The 14,562-nt window shown below is 48.8% G+C and overlaps 1 protein-coding gene across 1 annotated transcript; it reads right to left on the bottom strand.

Moving 5' to 3' along the window:
* Positions 1-3,108: 3,108 nt before the first annotated feature.
* LOC133355085 (survival motor neuron protein 1-like) lies at positions 3,109-14,330 on the bottom strand. Its single transcript, XM_061572381.1, has 10 exons — positions 13,967-14,330; positions 12,761-12,832; positions 11,439-11,564; positions 9,123-9,356; positions 7,514-7,678; positions 7,087-7,146; positions 6,079-6,195; positions 5,509-5,572; positions 4,245-4,279; positions 3,109-3,703 (listed from the first exon to the last, which is right to left on the bottom strand). The coding sequence occupies exons 1-8, from the start codon at positions 14,006-14,008 to the stop codon at positions 5,516-5,518; spliced, it is 873 nt and encodes a 290-aa protein (XP_061428365.1). The 5' UTR covers positions 14,009-14,330; the 3' UTR covers positions 3,109-3,703; positions 4,245-4,279; positions 5,509-5,515.
* Between the last annotated feature and the right edge of the window lie 232 nt (positions 14,331-14,562).

Below are 14,562 nucleotides of genomic sequence, written 5' to 3'. Positions count from 1 at the left end.
CTCGTCCTGCGCTTGGGCGAACGGTAACGCACGACGTAGTTCAGCCCATTCGATGGTCTTATTCTGGTTGTCAATAAATGCACAAAAATCCCATCATTTAAAATGTGGGTTTTGTGCTTAATTTGGTTATTGGAGGCTTATTTTTGGCAGGCTGCCACAGAGCGCACAGCTCTTGTGCATCATTAACGGTGGTGAAGTTTTGGTTGTGGAAGATCCACCATTGGTGGACAGGTAAACATCGTCAACATCCTGATTCTCTCCACAACGTGACGTGTGGATCTATGAGAATTGGGGTATTGGAATTCGGATTGAATGTTCCGAGTTGCCAAGAACGCAACCTGGATGAAACCTGTAAAAAAAATGATGGCAAGGAACCCTTACGGAATGCTTACTGGTAATACGGCTCTTTTTGCAACGAGGCATAGGAAGAAAACAAAAAAATTGCCAGTGCCAAACTGCTGCAAGAAAATTCTAAGTCTAGATCTGGATGACCCATCTAGTTATCATCCCATCACTAACCTCTCGAACCTCTCTAAACTCCTTGAACGACTAACCCTCGCCCAGCTACAACCACACATCACCTCCTCCGCAAATTACTGCTGCTTCCAGTCAGCTTACCATCAAAACTATTCCACAGAAACAGCACTCACTAGAGTGCTCGATGACATTTTAACGATCATTGATTCCGGCTCAACTGTTGCACTTGTAAGTCTAGACATTTCGTCAGCCTTCGACACCATCAACCATTCGCTGCTTACTTCCCTCCTGAAATCCGACTTCGGTATATGCGGCTCAGCACTCAAGTGGATAGTTTGGTACCTTTCTGACCGGCAGTCTTCAGTCAGGGTGGGCATGTCCACATCGCCTGAAACAACAGCATTATGCGGGGTTCCCCAGGGCTCTGTTCCAGGTCCCCTGCTCTTCACAGCCTACACTTCCCCGATCGGCCGGCTCATCGCAAGCTTCAGTGTTAAGCATCACTCATACGCGGATGACACGATTCTATTCGCCGCCATCGATTCTAGCAATGCATCTGGATTCGAGAGGCTCTCGGAATGTACCACCGCCGTGCAACAATGGTTCACTGCACACAACCTAGCCCTTAATCTGAAAAAGTCAGTGGCCATCATGTTAGGTACCAAGCAATGTCTCAATTCAGCAGCACTCCCCACACACATACACATCTTCGGTCACAGCATCAAGTTCACCGACCACTTCAGCTACCTCGGTGTCATCCTAGATTCAACTTTATCCTTCGACCGTCAAACCAACCATATCATCAGCTCATGTAACTTTCACCTGAAGGCTCTTAGACACATACGTCCTCTCATCTCTACTAAAATTGCCAACACATTGGCATGTTGCATAGTTGGGTCTCGCCTTGACTATTGCAACTCCGTCCTAGTCCGGACCTCCGCTGGCAACCTAAAGAAACTTCAAAGACTACAAAATAACCTAGCACGCGTCATTGCCCACACTCATCCTCGTCTCGACTCACTAGCTTGTCTCCGTGCTCTCAACTGGCTCCCCATCGCCAGTAGGGTCACATACAAGATCCGCCTGCCTCTGCCACAACGCCTTCATATCCGCCTGCCCGCCGTACCTTTCTTCATTATTGACAACTTTCAGCTCAGCACACGGCAAGATGCCTGCGCAGCGCGACTCACGACCTCCTCTTGATACCAATATCCAGGATGGTCATGTCTACGCGCCGCTTCTCGGTGGCAGCCCCAACAGTCTGGAATGATATCCCTCTGCACATTCGCAGCATCACCTCAATCGCCTCCTTCCAGAGAGACTTAAAAACTCACCTCTACAATCATGCTTTTGAGCGACTGAGCTTGGCTCCGCGCCTCTGAATTGCGGCCACTACGTCTGCAAATTTGCGCGCGTTACAAATTGAACTATTATTATGTACATTTACCAATTTCTTATTTTGGAATTCCTCAACGTTTGTAGCCCAAACCCCAATTTGAAAAATTCTCTGCAATAATGGTCACGTGTCCCAAGTCTTCCACGCCAAAGGGACTTTGTCTCTCAACGGTCGTTTACCTCGTAAAGCGGAAGTGCACAACGGAGCAGAGGTTCTTGTTATTGGGGAGGGGGCAGTACAACTGCCGTTTTGTACATTGGTTAACAGTGTTCCTAACCCACGATTTGCACGCGTGGGCATTTTCTCAAACATGCGGCGTCATGTCCGCGTAGCCTCGTGCGGTGAACAGGAAAACGTTGCTTCAAGCTGCCAAATCTTCACTTTTTATACAATAAATGTTTTATAACAAGCCCCGAGTGGGGGTGGGGTTGGGTAGTGACTGCTCATTTTAACAAGCGTGTGGTTTTATCTGCTCGGGAGTGAGCAGGTGTTTTATAAGGACTGAGGTTTGCCTACGTTGCTTCCACGTCGCGGAAAATTCTGCACTCGTGCACGGCCGAAACCTCAACCGGGAAAAACCGTGCTTGTGCGGTGCAGATCGGTGATATAATCATCAGTCCGCCATCGTCATCGCAACAGGCAGTGCTTGCTTCACGCGAGGCCTCTTAATTACAGAACACCACGCCCCAGATTTAATCATTAAGATTGAGTCATTCTAGAATATAGGCGCGTGTACCACCTCGTGTATTTTCTCCTTTTATTCTCGTTTGGTTGGCTACGTACTGTGTGAAAGAAGTTTAACATTCAGACAGTTTTTGTACGATACATATACCTAAATGTAACAACGTAATTTCCATAAACCGTAATTCCTATAAGCGCAAATGGAATACATGTATGATAAAAGCAAATAAACAGTTATCTCCACAAATAACAAAAATAACTTGCGTCCACCAGTCAAACAGCTTTTTAGCAAACCAAAACCGGGACCCCTCTGATAAATAAGTTCAACATACACAAATGTGAAGTAATTTCAACCTGGGTTTCACCAGAAGTTAGGCTTGTTGAACGAAATGGTGCTGGATTACGACGTGGTTTTTGCAAGAGCCCTCCATATACATTATGGGAACCTGTTCAAGGCAAAAAAAAAGCAACTGCCGCACAACAAACTCGCGCGTTGCTGCAGGGCATTATGGGTAAAAGCAAACAAGGAAAAGTCAATTATGTCTTCGCATGTGTTGTGCGCATGAGTTCACTTTAATGAATCAAGGAATTGTTACATGCCTCATGTCGTCAATAACTCCCCCACGATAGGAACGTGACATTTCGACCACCACTCGGCCCGACTAAAGGAGAGGGGGGGGGGGGACCACGGGGGCACCACGGGGGGGGGGGGGGGGACCACGGGAGGGGGGGGGGGGACCCCCGTGGCTTTTGGGCTCGGCTGAGCCTTGAGCCAGCACTGCCACGATGCTGCTTTTGAACAGGCACAGCCAACCCACAAGTCAACGAGGTTCAAATATATATATAATACGTGACCTCGGCATAGGCCATCAATGAACAGTAAAACAACACCCGTGTGTGAAATAGATGCTTTGTTTCATTGGATTCAGCCAACCTCTGAGCAATAAAGTGTGTAATTATAACATTGGCATATCTGAACCGCTCATTAACGGCATTAAACCATCGAGCGAAAAGACACAAAAGGCAGCTCAGTGATGTCATCTCCCAGGGCAGTTCCATGACGGTGCAATGGCTCAGCTTGAAGGAAAATGGGAAGTTTCTTCACTGCATGAAGCTTCTTCAGATGAAGACTCTTTACGCATGGGCACACTGGGGAAGGGGTGTCGAGTCAGTTGCGCGATAGGCAGACAAGGGGCAAGACACCCAGGAAGGGGATGTTCAGACGCAAGTCCCCAAGACGGACAAAGAGGGCACGGCTCTCAATGAGCAGCAGGAAGGAGCGCCGGGTGGGAGGGGGAAGAGGGGGGGAATGACTTGGGCAAAGATGTCGGAGATGATGAGAGTATGTCGGGTACGTTTAACTTCTTTCGTACCGTACGTAGCCACCCGCGCTAATCGGAGGTGCGGGTGAAGGACAACAAACTGAACACAAACCCCAAGGGGAGAGGAGGAAGGAGCGAGCAAAAGCTGGGTACACGGAGCAAGAGTGTTTTGACAGGGGGTGGGGGCCACAAAAGTCACGTGGGTTTACAATCGGCTTGAGCTGATCAAGACAGCCATGTACTCCAACTGATTTCCTTGCGGTGCCGTTTGGAATTAACGATTGCCACTCGCAGATGATCGAGACTTTTATTGTGCACAAAAGAGTAGAAAGTATTTTCTAATGGGGCCTTGCATCCAGTGCTCTCACCGTTGTGTAAATATCGTGATCCCAGCTCCATGACCCTACAACACAAAACACAATCACTTAGGCGGGAAGCCGTTTATGCTTTTAGGAAGAAATACAAGATGCTGCTCTAAAACAACTTTCCTTCGTAGATATATTCCTCAGAACCCTTCGTAGATATATACCTCAGAATCCAATGAGCTATAAAGCTCTTTTTCACATATGTCCAGTAGGGCGGGTAAGAACATTACAACAACAATAAAAAAAAACACGATCGTGTGTCCAAGGCGGTGAAATATGTTCACGAAGCATTGTTATGGGAAGGGGAAAAAAGTAAAATCCTATGCACCCACGGATTCCGACATGCGTTTTTGCGACATGCGTTTGTCATAGGGATTATTTCATTTTAAGTGGATAAGTTATTATTCATGAATGACTCCATCCTTAGTGATACTGTATTTTATCGTATATACCGAATACAACTGCCAAACATAACAGAGGATGTAAACAATAGAGCAATTATGGAAGGCAGACAAGGAAAATCTTGAAAATCTCTCTATCCCGAGATCCTATTCACCAAGATTTGGCCAACACTTTAATGTTTTGCGGTTGTCTAAAGAGTTAGTCCCCAATAACATCACAACTTGGATAAATTTTCGTTCATATTGGATCACCATTACGATAATTACCGTGCCCCCCCCCCCAATCCTTTACAGATGGATAGAGACAAAGCATTCATACTTTCAACCGTAATTTGAGTGCATTAAAACACTTTCAAGTGACTTTCAGGCACACCGACTGACAAAGCGCTACAGGTGACATCACCGCTGTAAGACTACGTGCTGTGCTTTACTACAACGAGTGAAAATAATTTATGTATAAGCTCTGCACAATTTTTTACAGACTCGTTAACAAAGTTTTAAACTCATGTCCTACGTTAAGTACAGACCCATAAAACTATCAACTTTTTTATTTTACCGGGAAAGACCCACTGAGCTACGTAGCTCTTTTTCAGAAGCGACCTGGCCACTAATGATAACTCAACGACGCAGCTCATCACGTGGACATTTATAGCAGCCAAACACTCTTAAGGGCGTGTTTCTAAATGTGGAGGGCAAACCCGGAGGACCCGGAAAAAAATCCACGTGACCATGGAGAGAACATGCAAACTCCAAATATTTAGTCGTCAGCATCAGGATGGAGCCCACAACCTCCTGCACACCAGGCGAAGGAGTTAACATTTCACCAAAATCAGCACTGAGCCACCAGTGTCTCGGGGAGAGCTCACCTTGCTGTTACTTGTAGCGTGGGCCCCGCCCGGCCATCGCATCCTTCTTTCCCTGTTTCAGACCCTAGAACCAAAGCCACACGATCGACCCTCAACACTTGTGTAGCGGTGTCTAAGAAGTATTTAAGTTGACTTTCTATCAAGTGCGGCACGGCGCACGTACACGCTTTAATAACCAGCTGAGAGGCCACGGGAGCGATCAGCGAGAGTGACGTTTCTCCGTGTGTATGAAGCACCGTGTAACCGAACGGTGTTTGTTCCATATAATCGTGATGAATGGATCAGGGCCACCAATGAAGACGGAGCCAAGTCCTGCACTCATTTTAGAAGGGAATCGTTGACATCTTATCCCCAATTGAGTGGCAGTGTAAAATCAAACAAGCTGTTAAATGAAACAATCTTCACATTTTCAATAAGCGCCATGCCCCAATTACAGGTCGTACCCACCACTTCATTAGCGAGCCGATTGTTGAAGTTTCTCACGGTTGGTCCTTCTTTTGCGCTCACCCACGATGGAATAAAGGACACCGAGTGGTTCCATGCGGTATTGAAATGCCGTGCAGTGTTTACCTGGTAGTATCCGGTGTGGTATCCACTCATGTACCACGCCATCAGCATGCTGCCCAGAGCCTCGTCATCGTCATCCGGGAAGGCGGCGCTCGGAGGCAGAGGGGGAGGTGGAATCATCTGGGAGCCGGCAGAAACAAACCCAAGATCCCAGATTTGAAGTTTTCATGACTGCAAGGATCCATACTTTGTGTTTTTCGGTAAAGTCACGTAGGTATAAAATAAATTAAAAACTAAATTAGATCACGACGTTTCGGAAGCAACACAAGCCTCCATCTTCAGGTGTAATTTCACTGTGGCGGTTCCATTTTAATTTATTTTATTTTCTACCTACGTGTACTTAACCTAAACCAAAAAGTATAAACCCAAGATCCGTGGGTGCCGTCCCGTGAAGACAAATCCACACGGCCAGAGTCAAGTCGGACTTCGCCACAACCAGCACGGTTGATGCCGTCATGCCTCATCGCCACTTCCCTTTGATTCTACAGTTGTTACAAATTGACAAATTACCTCCGAGGTCTCCTTCCACAGTATCCCACCATCTGGATTGGGGTCCTCCTCTTGATTGCCCACTCAAACGAAGTGGCTTACGTGGGTATTTATAGCAGCCAAATAATCTCGCAATATTAATTATTGGGCACGCATCTAATCCAGCACTGACGGGAATGGTTGGTGGATGACACGAAATTCACGAAAACTCCCAAATCCAGTGGGCTGTGAAATACTCGGGGAATGGCAATACAGCAAATTCATTGTTGAATCCATCTGAGAAAAACTTTGTGGTGCTTTCGTCTCGTAAAAATAGTTTTCTCCATGGGGCCTTCGGGATTCCCCTACACACAAAAACACTCAATGAGCGACAAACACCCCAACGTCGCAAACTTTCTGAATGAGAGTGTGATGGCCTTCCTGGTGTAAGGGCTTTCTCGTGATGTAGCCAAGTAACAACATTTCCACACTTGTGCGTATTCTCAGCGTATCGACTGGAGCGGCCATGTGTGTGTCAACTACCGGAAGAGCTGCTGCAGAGAGATGTGGAGGAGGCGGTGGGAATCCTCCCCACGCGTTCGACTGAAAAACAAAATGAAAAAATGTCAAATCAAACGCAACAAAACGAGGCACCAACAGTTTGAGTGAATACAAACTGCTGAGCGGTAGCTCTACTCAGGCAAAGATGCAGCTCCTCCAATGTTTTGCCAAGCCACTGCTGGCATAGAGAGCCCCTTTAGGGGGTATTTGGCCTACTCTTTCACGCTGGCCAGACGGGGAAAAAAAGCGGGAGTCTACACGCTTTCCCCCACGATATGCGACCTGCCGATCGATTACCCGCTCTCGTCGGCATGTAACAATCACTTTTAATTCTTCGTCCAACAACACTCGCGTCTCCGTACGACACGCGCGGCAAAGCTCAAGTGTCCCACCGGGCGAAGGTGCTCACGTAAGGTGGAAAGCCAGGGAAGGGGGGAGGATGGGATAAGGGTGGCGACGGGTAGTCCCACGGTGGGACGCTGTGCTTCTGCTTGTGCCCCCCCTTCTTCCGTGCTCCGTGCCCATCCTTGGGTCTGCCTGGCATCTCGTAGTCGTCGGCGGAGGGGGCGCTTTCCTGCGGAGTCGGCGCACACACGGGAACGCACATCAGAGAGGCGCTTTCGCGCGATTCTGCATTGCTTAAATGACTGCGGCTTGACCTCCTGTAGCGGACCATGCTCATAACGACAGCTCGTTTATTACGAGCATAGCTGCAGTAGCGTATATACTTCCACGCAGCATTCGGGTTACCTTAACCACCCTACATATTTAACGATCGTGCTCGCTGCCAAACATCCAATCATTGATGGGTTTTTCTTTTGTGTTCTATTAATAATGTACGTCATGTTTTAATTTAGCATTTGATTAGGATACCTGTTCAAATAAACCTTTTTATATATACAGCTATACATTATCGTCGTCACGCGTTTCCTCCAGGTCCAGTTTAAGTTCATTCCAGGTTCGCAAGTGGTTCGTTATGAAGAGGTAATATCTGTATTTACATAACATTACATATGGGCCTTAAACAACGCGCTGCATTGTTGATACGGCATGTACTTCCACAATAACAGAGATCCCCCGCATAGCCTTTAACAGACTGTTGGGGCAAATGCTGTTTGAGAGCATCTATTAAGGCCGGCACGGCACGCGATGGAGATGGTTGGCCAGCACAATGCTGCCCTTGTTTCCCCAAATGTGGATATTTACACACCACACCAGGTGATTATTTAAGGCTGAGGCAACCTAGGTGAGGCGCAGGAAAGGATTAAATATTAGCCACTTGTATTGGCCGTACTCAAGTCGCCGGCTTCGGGGTGTAGTGCACTCAACCACACCACCACTGTACTTCCACTGGCACACGTAAAATACAAAGATCTGCTAGAATGTTAAACCATGTGGCAGACAAGTTTGTAATCCGACTTAAAAATCGATAAAAATTGCCTTCATGAAGCGGGTTTTCTTTATGTTTTTACTTCTCTTGAAATGCAATGCATTTGGTTCAACGACGCTCCACAACTTTAATTCCCCACGCAGAAAACAAATCTTCGTCTTGCCGATCAACCGACTCGTATTGTTACGCTCCGACAGAAAGGCACCTCCTCACCTCCACGGCTGTATAAAACGTAGGGCTGCGTCCACGTCCTGGGGAGAACCACGTCGCTGCCAACGTTTAGGGGTTAGGCTGCTTTTCTTCCCTAATGTATCAAAAAATTCCTTTCCACCACAATGAATGAATTATGCTATAATTTACAGCCCTCTTGACAGATGAAGGTCTCACCATGCCGTATTGGGTCATGGGAGTTGTTTGACCATATATCGCCATTTTGGTTTGTGCAAGATGGTCAATGTGGTCCCAGGACTGTTCTTGAAAAGTTACAAGTTTAAGCCTTGGGGGAGGGGGGGGGTCGGGTTTTTCCACCACTGGCTCAGAGCAAATGAACATTTGCCGCATTGCATGTTTTGAGCGGTAAAGGCAGCTAACGAATCGATTCATCCGAATCGCCGCCGCCCCGACTCACCTTGCCGCCCTGGGACGCCGCGTCAGCGTCGCAGCTCGCGGCCGTGTCGCTCTCCCCGCCGGCGGACTCCGCTGCTGGCGGCAGGAGATCGGCGAGCTCCATCTCATCCTCGTTGCCGTAGCCCGTGAAGACCACGACGCACGTGCCGGCACCGGCGTCCACCGACTTGATGGTGGCGTCGTAGACTACGCCGTCCTCGGACCAGACAGCCTGGCACAGGTCACCCGGCCTCCACTGGCAAACGAGAGGTTGGCACAAAGACGGGCAACGATTCCCCCGTGCAGCCGACGCGTGCCACTGGAGCAAGCGCTGTTGGCACCTATGAAGGACGGCATGGCGTACAAGGCGACGGTGCGGCCAGCACCACGCCTGGCTGCCTTAAGTCTCCACGTAGTAAACCGCTGTAGTCTGCGCTCCACCAACGGAAGAAAAAAAACTACATGAACTCTCTCCTGAAGCGCTCTCGTGGCGGGAAGACCTCGACATTGGCATTTAGCTGAGGAAAATTGCCATCCGCAGGACTGTGTATGCTTACGTATCATTTGTGTTCCTTGTTCTCAGTGTCGTCGCAGCAGGGAACACTGAAAGGGACCGTTTGGCTAACCATCAAACTTTTGGCTAGATTTTTCACCATGCACTTTCAGATGCGCTTCTGCGGCCATCTGGAACGCTCTTCCTTTCCAATATTAGGAAGCCACTGGAACTGTGCACTTTTACATCTAGAGTTACAACTAAGTTCTTTAGAACTGCTTTTTGTGTTTAGTTTCTTGTACTTCCTCCGCACCTCTGACTAGCGCGGTTGGCTATGTACAGTGCGAAAGCAGTTCAACAAACATGCATGAGAATATTCCTGGTTCTTTCGGTAAAGTCACGTAGAAGGGAAATAATAAAATAATATAAATATAAAACAATAAAAATTATCACGAAGTTTCGACTGCAACACAAGCAATCGTCATCAGGTGTGAAATCCACAGCAAGAAAATTTGAAAAAAGTGGCGGTTTTTCCTAACGTCAGCACCACAGACAGCGATTTGGCAGTTGGCCAGATGGACGAGTCCATCTATGTTCGGAAAAGAGGAGGGGGGAGCAGAAAATGGAATGCGGTCTGAAAGTCACCGTAAGCGTGAACACAATCAATTAAGACCCGAAATGGTTTATCAAATCCTTCCAATGATTGCTAAGCCAGAATCCATCTTCTCGGTTGAAATCGTCTCTGTGTTTGTATATGTGAATAGCCTCATGAACGAACCTCTCATGGTAGCCAGATGGCTTGCAAAGAACCTCTGTCTTGGATAAATCAATGTCATGTGAGCCCACTGAATTATAAAAAAATACATGAGAATCTTTATTTAGACTGGAGGAATTCGATGAGCTATGAAGCTCCTTTTCACAGATGGTCCAGAATGGGGAGGTCAGCAAGGTACAACAGCAAACAATACAAATGAAACGATAGGAGTGAATATTAGAGAAAATGGTTAGCAAGTCACTAAATATAAATAAGGAATTTATTAATTACGGGAGTCCGATTTATCAAGCTTGGGCAAGGCAGCAAAAACAACAAAACAGTCCCAGACCGCACGGAGATAACACCGCACAGTAGTCCCTCAATAAAATGGCACATTAACACGGAGCTCGCATCTGGCTACAACTCAAAATGGCTCACACGGTGGAGCCTAAACAGACTGAGTGGATTTCGGCAGAAGCAATTCTCTCACGAAATCATGGGGGGGCTTCTGCACAAAATAATAATTTGCTTATGATAATAGGGCTTTCCCCTTTCAGGCAATAAACCAGAAAGGGGAAATCCCGATTATCATAATTTAATATTGGCAAAGGAGATCTCATTAAATAATTTGCTTGTCAGGAGAAGCAAACCTCATGGATCTTCTCCCTGAGATTGCCCTGCAGCACTACAATGATTTGACAATGCCAAATACCAGAAGCGGTGGCCTGTGGAGAATATTGGGGAAAGACCAAAATAGGTTTGACAGCAGACACAACGACAAAGAAGACAACTATTAACATCACGCAAGTAATGATCAAAGTTATAAATCACATTTGCAAATACACGTGACAGCCACATCCAGAGCACCACTAATCTTCTGCTTCAGGATATTTACCTCTCTCTGACACTGTCTTTCCGACAGACCTGTTCTTCACCTGAGGACGGCTGCTTGCGTTGTGGCCGAAACGTCATGAGAATTATTTTATTATGTTTTATTATTATTATTTTATTATTTCCCTTCTACGTGACTTTACCGAAAGAACCAAGAAGATGAATCCCTGCAGTCACGAAAGCTTTACATCGAAATTTACCTTGTCGGAGGGCGACACGCTGTTCCTCTTGTGCCGTCTCCGTGTCTTCGCCCGCTTGTTCACAGACTTCGTCTCCCGGCAGATCTTGGGGCTCTCACAAGTGGCCGTGCCATTTTTGAGCGCCGTCTGAAAGAGCACGGTCGGTTAGTTGAGGTTGGTTGGGCTTCGTGTAGCCACGGCCATATACAGTGATGAAGTCACGGGCCGTAGGTAACCCACCCCTGCTCTAAGACGGTGTATTGATCTGCGTCTGTACATACACGTACTACTTTGGAACGGCTCGTAAAGCGACCATGAGTGACTTTTTTGGATAATTAAGAGGATTTAGAAGCAATTCCAGCTGCGTATCAATGTACGCATTTACATGACTTTTGAATGGCTCATCAACTCAAAAAGCGCCTTATAGAAATCCTATGTCACTTTGCTATGGCACAACGTCCAGTGCCATTTCTTATAACTAGTCTAGGTATATCCCGACTTATTGAGTTAGCAACAATGCTGGCAAACCACTGTGCCCATTTTCTCCATTCATATTTGTGGCCGACATGTTTCCAACCTGCGCACGCATCACTGTGCACGCTCACTGCCCACTGGTGAGGAAGTTCGTTTAGACAAAAACAGTCATATCAGCTTGAGCAAGGCGCTTACCATCGAATGATAACACAGTACTCGAAGGTGAACGTATGTTGAATTTCTGTCGCATCGTACGTAGCCAACCATGCTCATCAGAGGTGCGGGGGACTAGAATGTAGTTCTAAAGAAATTAGTTTTCTAACCACTGGTGGTGCACGTGACACACGAAGTGTGTTATGTTGTCGGGCTTTCCCGGGTATCCATTGAAACAGGGTGTGTTGTGTCTCAAGGTGTAACTACTGTATAATCATGTACACGAACACAGAGGTACGAAGAGTACAAGTATACGCAGACAAGCGATACAAAGACCCCCCGTATATGAGGCAAGTGCTGTTAGCGAGCACCTATAAAGGCCGGCATGGCACACGAGGGGGTGGGTGGCCAGCACCACGCCCGGCCACCTTTGTCTCCCCAGTGGCGATGTTTACACACCGCATTAGGTACCCACTTCTGGCTGAGTCGACCTAGGGGAGGCCCAGGACCGGTTCAGATCATCGTCACCGGTGTTGGCGGTGAGCGGGAATCGAACCCGTGTAGCCAGGTTGGTCACGCAGTGCGCTAACCGCTGCACTACCACTCCCCACGAGTGATACTTTAATACAAAAACTACCGTCACCACTTCAGGGTCACCCTGACCGCGCAAATACAGAAAGTTGAGCTCGCAGCCAGAGTCGGAGACACTCGCTCACCTTGAAGGACGTGACGGCTTTGTCATACGCCTTGATGAGCGCTGTGTCGTCCCAAATGTCAGAATCGTCACTCTACAAAGGGCACACAACCACCACCGTCACCACCACCATCACCACCACCATCATCATCATCATCACCACCACCACCATCATCATCATCACCACCACCATCACCACGACCACCATCACCACGACCACCATCACCACCACCATCACCACCACCACCATCATCACCACCACCATCATCACCATCATCACCACGACCATCACCACGACCACCACCACCATCACCACCACCATCATCACCACCACCACCATCATCACCACCACCACCACCACGGCCATCATCACCACCATCACCATCACCACCACCACGACCCCTTTGAGTCGACATGGGCCGCACGTGCCACGCACAGAGACCCACGGCGTCCCCGGAGCGCTGTGTGAGAGAAGTGACGACGTCCACTGCTGGACCAGGGGGCGGCGCATTGCGGCGCCTGTTGTGACCATACTTCACCACGCCGGTCAGAGCGGGTCTGTGAATGCGGGCGAGTGAAAGCTCGAGTTCCATACAGTGCTGACACTCGCAACTTGCAGGCTAATTGAATGTAGTACGCGTCGAAAACTGATTGTATGGTCATGCCAGCAAGGGGACATTATATACCGAGCCAGTGGTGGGAATTCCTCATTTCTAGGGCGGCGAGTGGGTGACTCGCATGTGACCACCGCTGTTGATTCGCCACAAAGCAGTGCACTGTTGACTTCACACAGCACTGTAGTGTCACTGTACAATGCACGTAAGCCCAACCGTGCACGCCCATACAGCGTACCGCGCAAAAGTAACGTAAGTAAGGTAACGTCAGTAAAGTAACGTATGTAACGTTACGTATGCAAAGTAACGCCGTTAAAGTAACGTTAAAAGGTTACGTCAATAAAGTAACGTCTGTAAAGTAACGGGTTCATTCTACTTCGCGGTGCACAGCAAACAAAAGCACATCCGCAAGCCACCACTCGACTGACTTTCTACGCTACCCCCCCTCCCACTCGCACCAACGCGCACAGACCAGGCGAGGTGAGGTATGGACAAGTGAATAAACCCCACGGCGTGTGCAGAGGCCCTCATCCAGCAGCGGATGCGTGGCGCGCGTGTAACACAAAGGAGGAGGAGGTATGGGAGATGAGGTGCAGGCGAGGCTTCTCCATCACCTGCCCCTTCTGGTAGACGACGTCTCCCCGCGACACGGCCATGAACGATGGGGCGAGCGAGCGAGCGAGAGAGCCCGCAAAGAGGTCCCCGCAGAGCTTTGAAACCTCGTAGGGGAAGGTGGTGGTGGTGGTGGTGGTTGTTGTTGGCGGTGGTGGTGGTTGTGAAGCCAAGCCGGCCGGTTCCCTTACGTAACAAACACAACAGCAGCAGTGGCAAGGAGACACGCTGGTTAGCTGGGTGTTGTTTATCGGAGCTTATCGAAGGCCGCCTCTCTCGCTGCCTCGGAGAGAAGGGAACGAGCGCCCCATGTGCGCCCTGAACGACGCCGCCACCGCCGCCGCAACCCGCGACTCGCCGCCGCCGGCGGCCATCTTACGCAAGGAAAGCGTCGCCCGCTGCTGTGAATGGACAAGCCGGCGATGACGTCATCAACACGTCACCACTTCACACCTCCCCCCTCCCCCGCACGCCGAAACGGGACGCGGGGATTGGCCAAAGCGGGAGAGTTTTCCCTGTGTAAGATGGCCGACAGGAACGCGTACACCGCGGACGCGCTACCGACCCCGCCCCCTCCCCGTCTCTCCCCCCCGCCGTC

The sequence above is a fragment of the Lethenteron reissneri genome, chromosome 50, assembly GCF_015708825.2.
Source record: "Lethenteron reissneri isolate LAM-NWPU_2019-01 chromosome 50, ASM1570882v1, whole genome shotgun sequence".
Classification (NCBI taxonomy): domain Eukaryota; kingdom Metazoa; phylum Chordata; class Hyperoartia; order Petromyzontiformes; family Petromyzontidae; genus Lethenteron; species Lethenteron reissneri.
The sequence above is the reverse complement of the archived record's forward strand: the minus strand, read 5'-3'. Positions and strand labels throughout refer to the sequence as shown.

Excerpts from the sequence above, each read along its gene's own strand:
- LOC133355085 (XM_061572381.1), bottom strand. The coding sequence starts at position 14,008 with ATGGCCGTGTCGCGGGGAGACGTCGTCTACCAGAAGGGGCAG. Across the intron at positions 9,357-11,438 it reads GCGTGTCGCCCTCCGACAAG|TGGAGGCCGGGTGACCTGTG; the intron begins GTAAATTTCGAT and ends CTCGTTTGCCAG. Across the intron at positions 7,679-9,122 it reads CGGCGTCCCAGGGCGGCAAG|GAAAGCGCCCCCTCCGCCGA; the intron begins GTGAGTCGGGGC and ends CCGACTCCGCAG.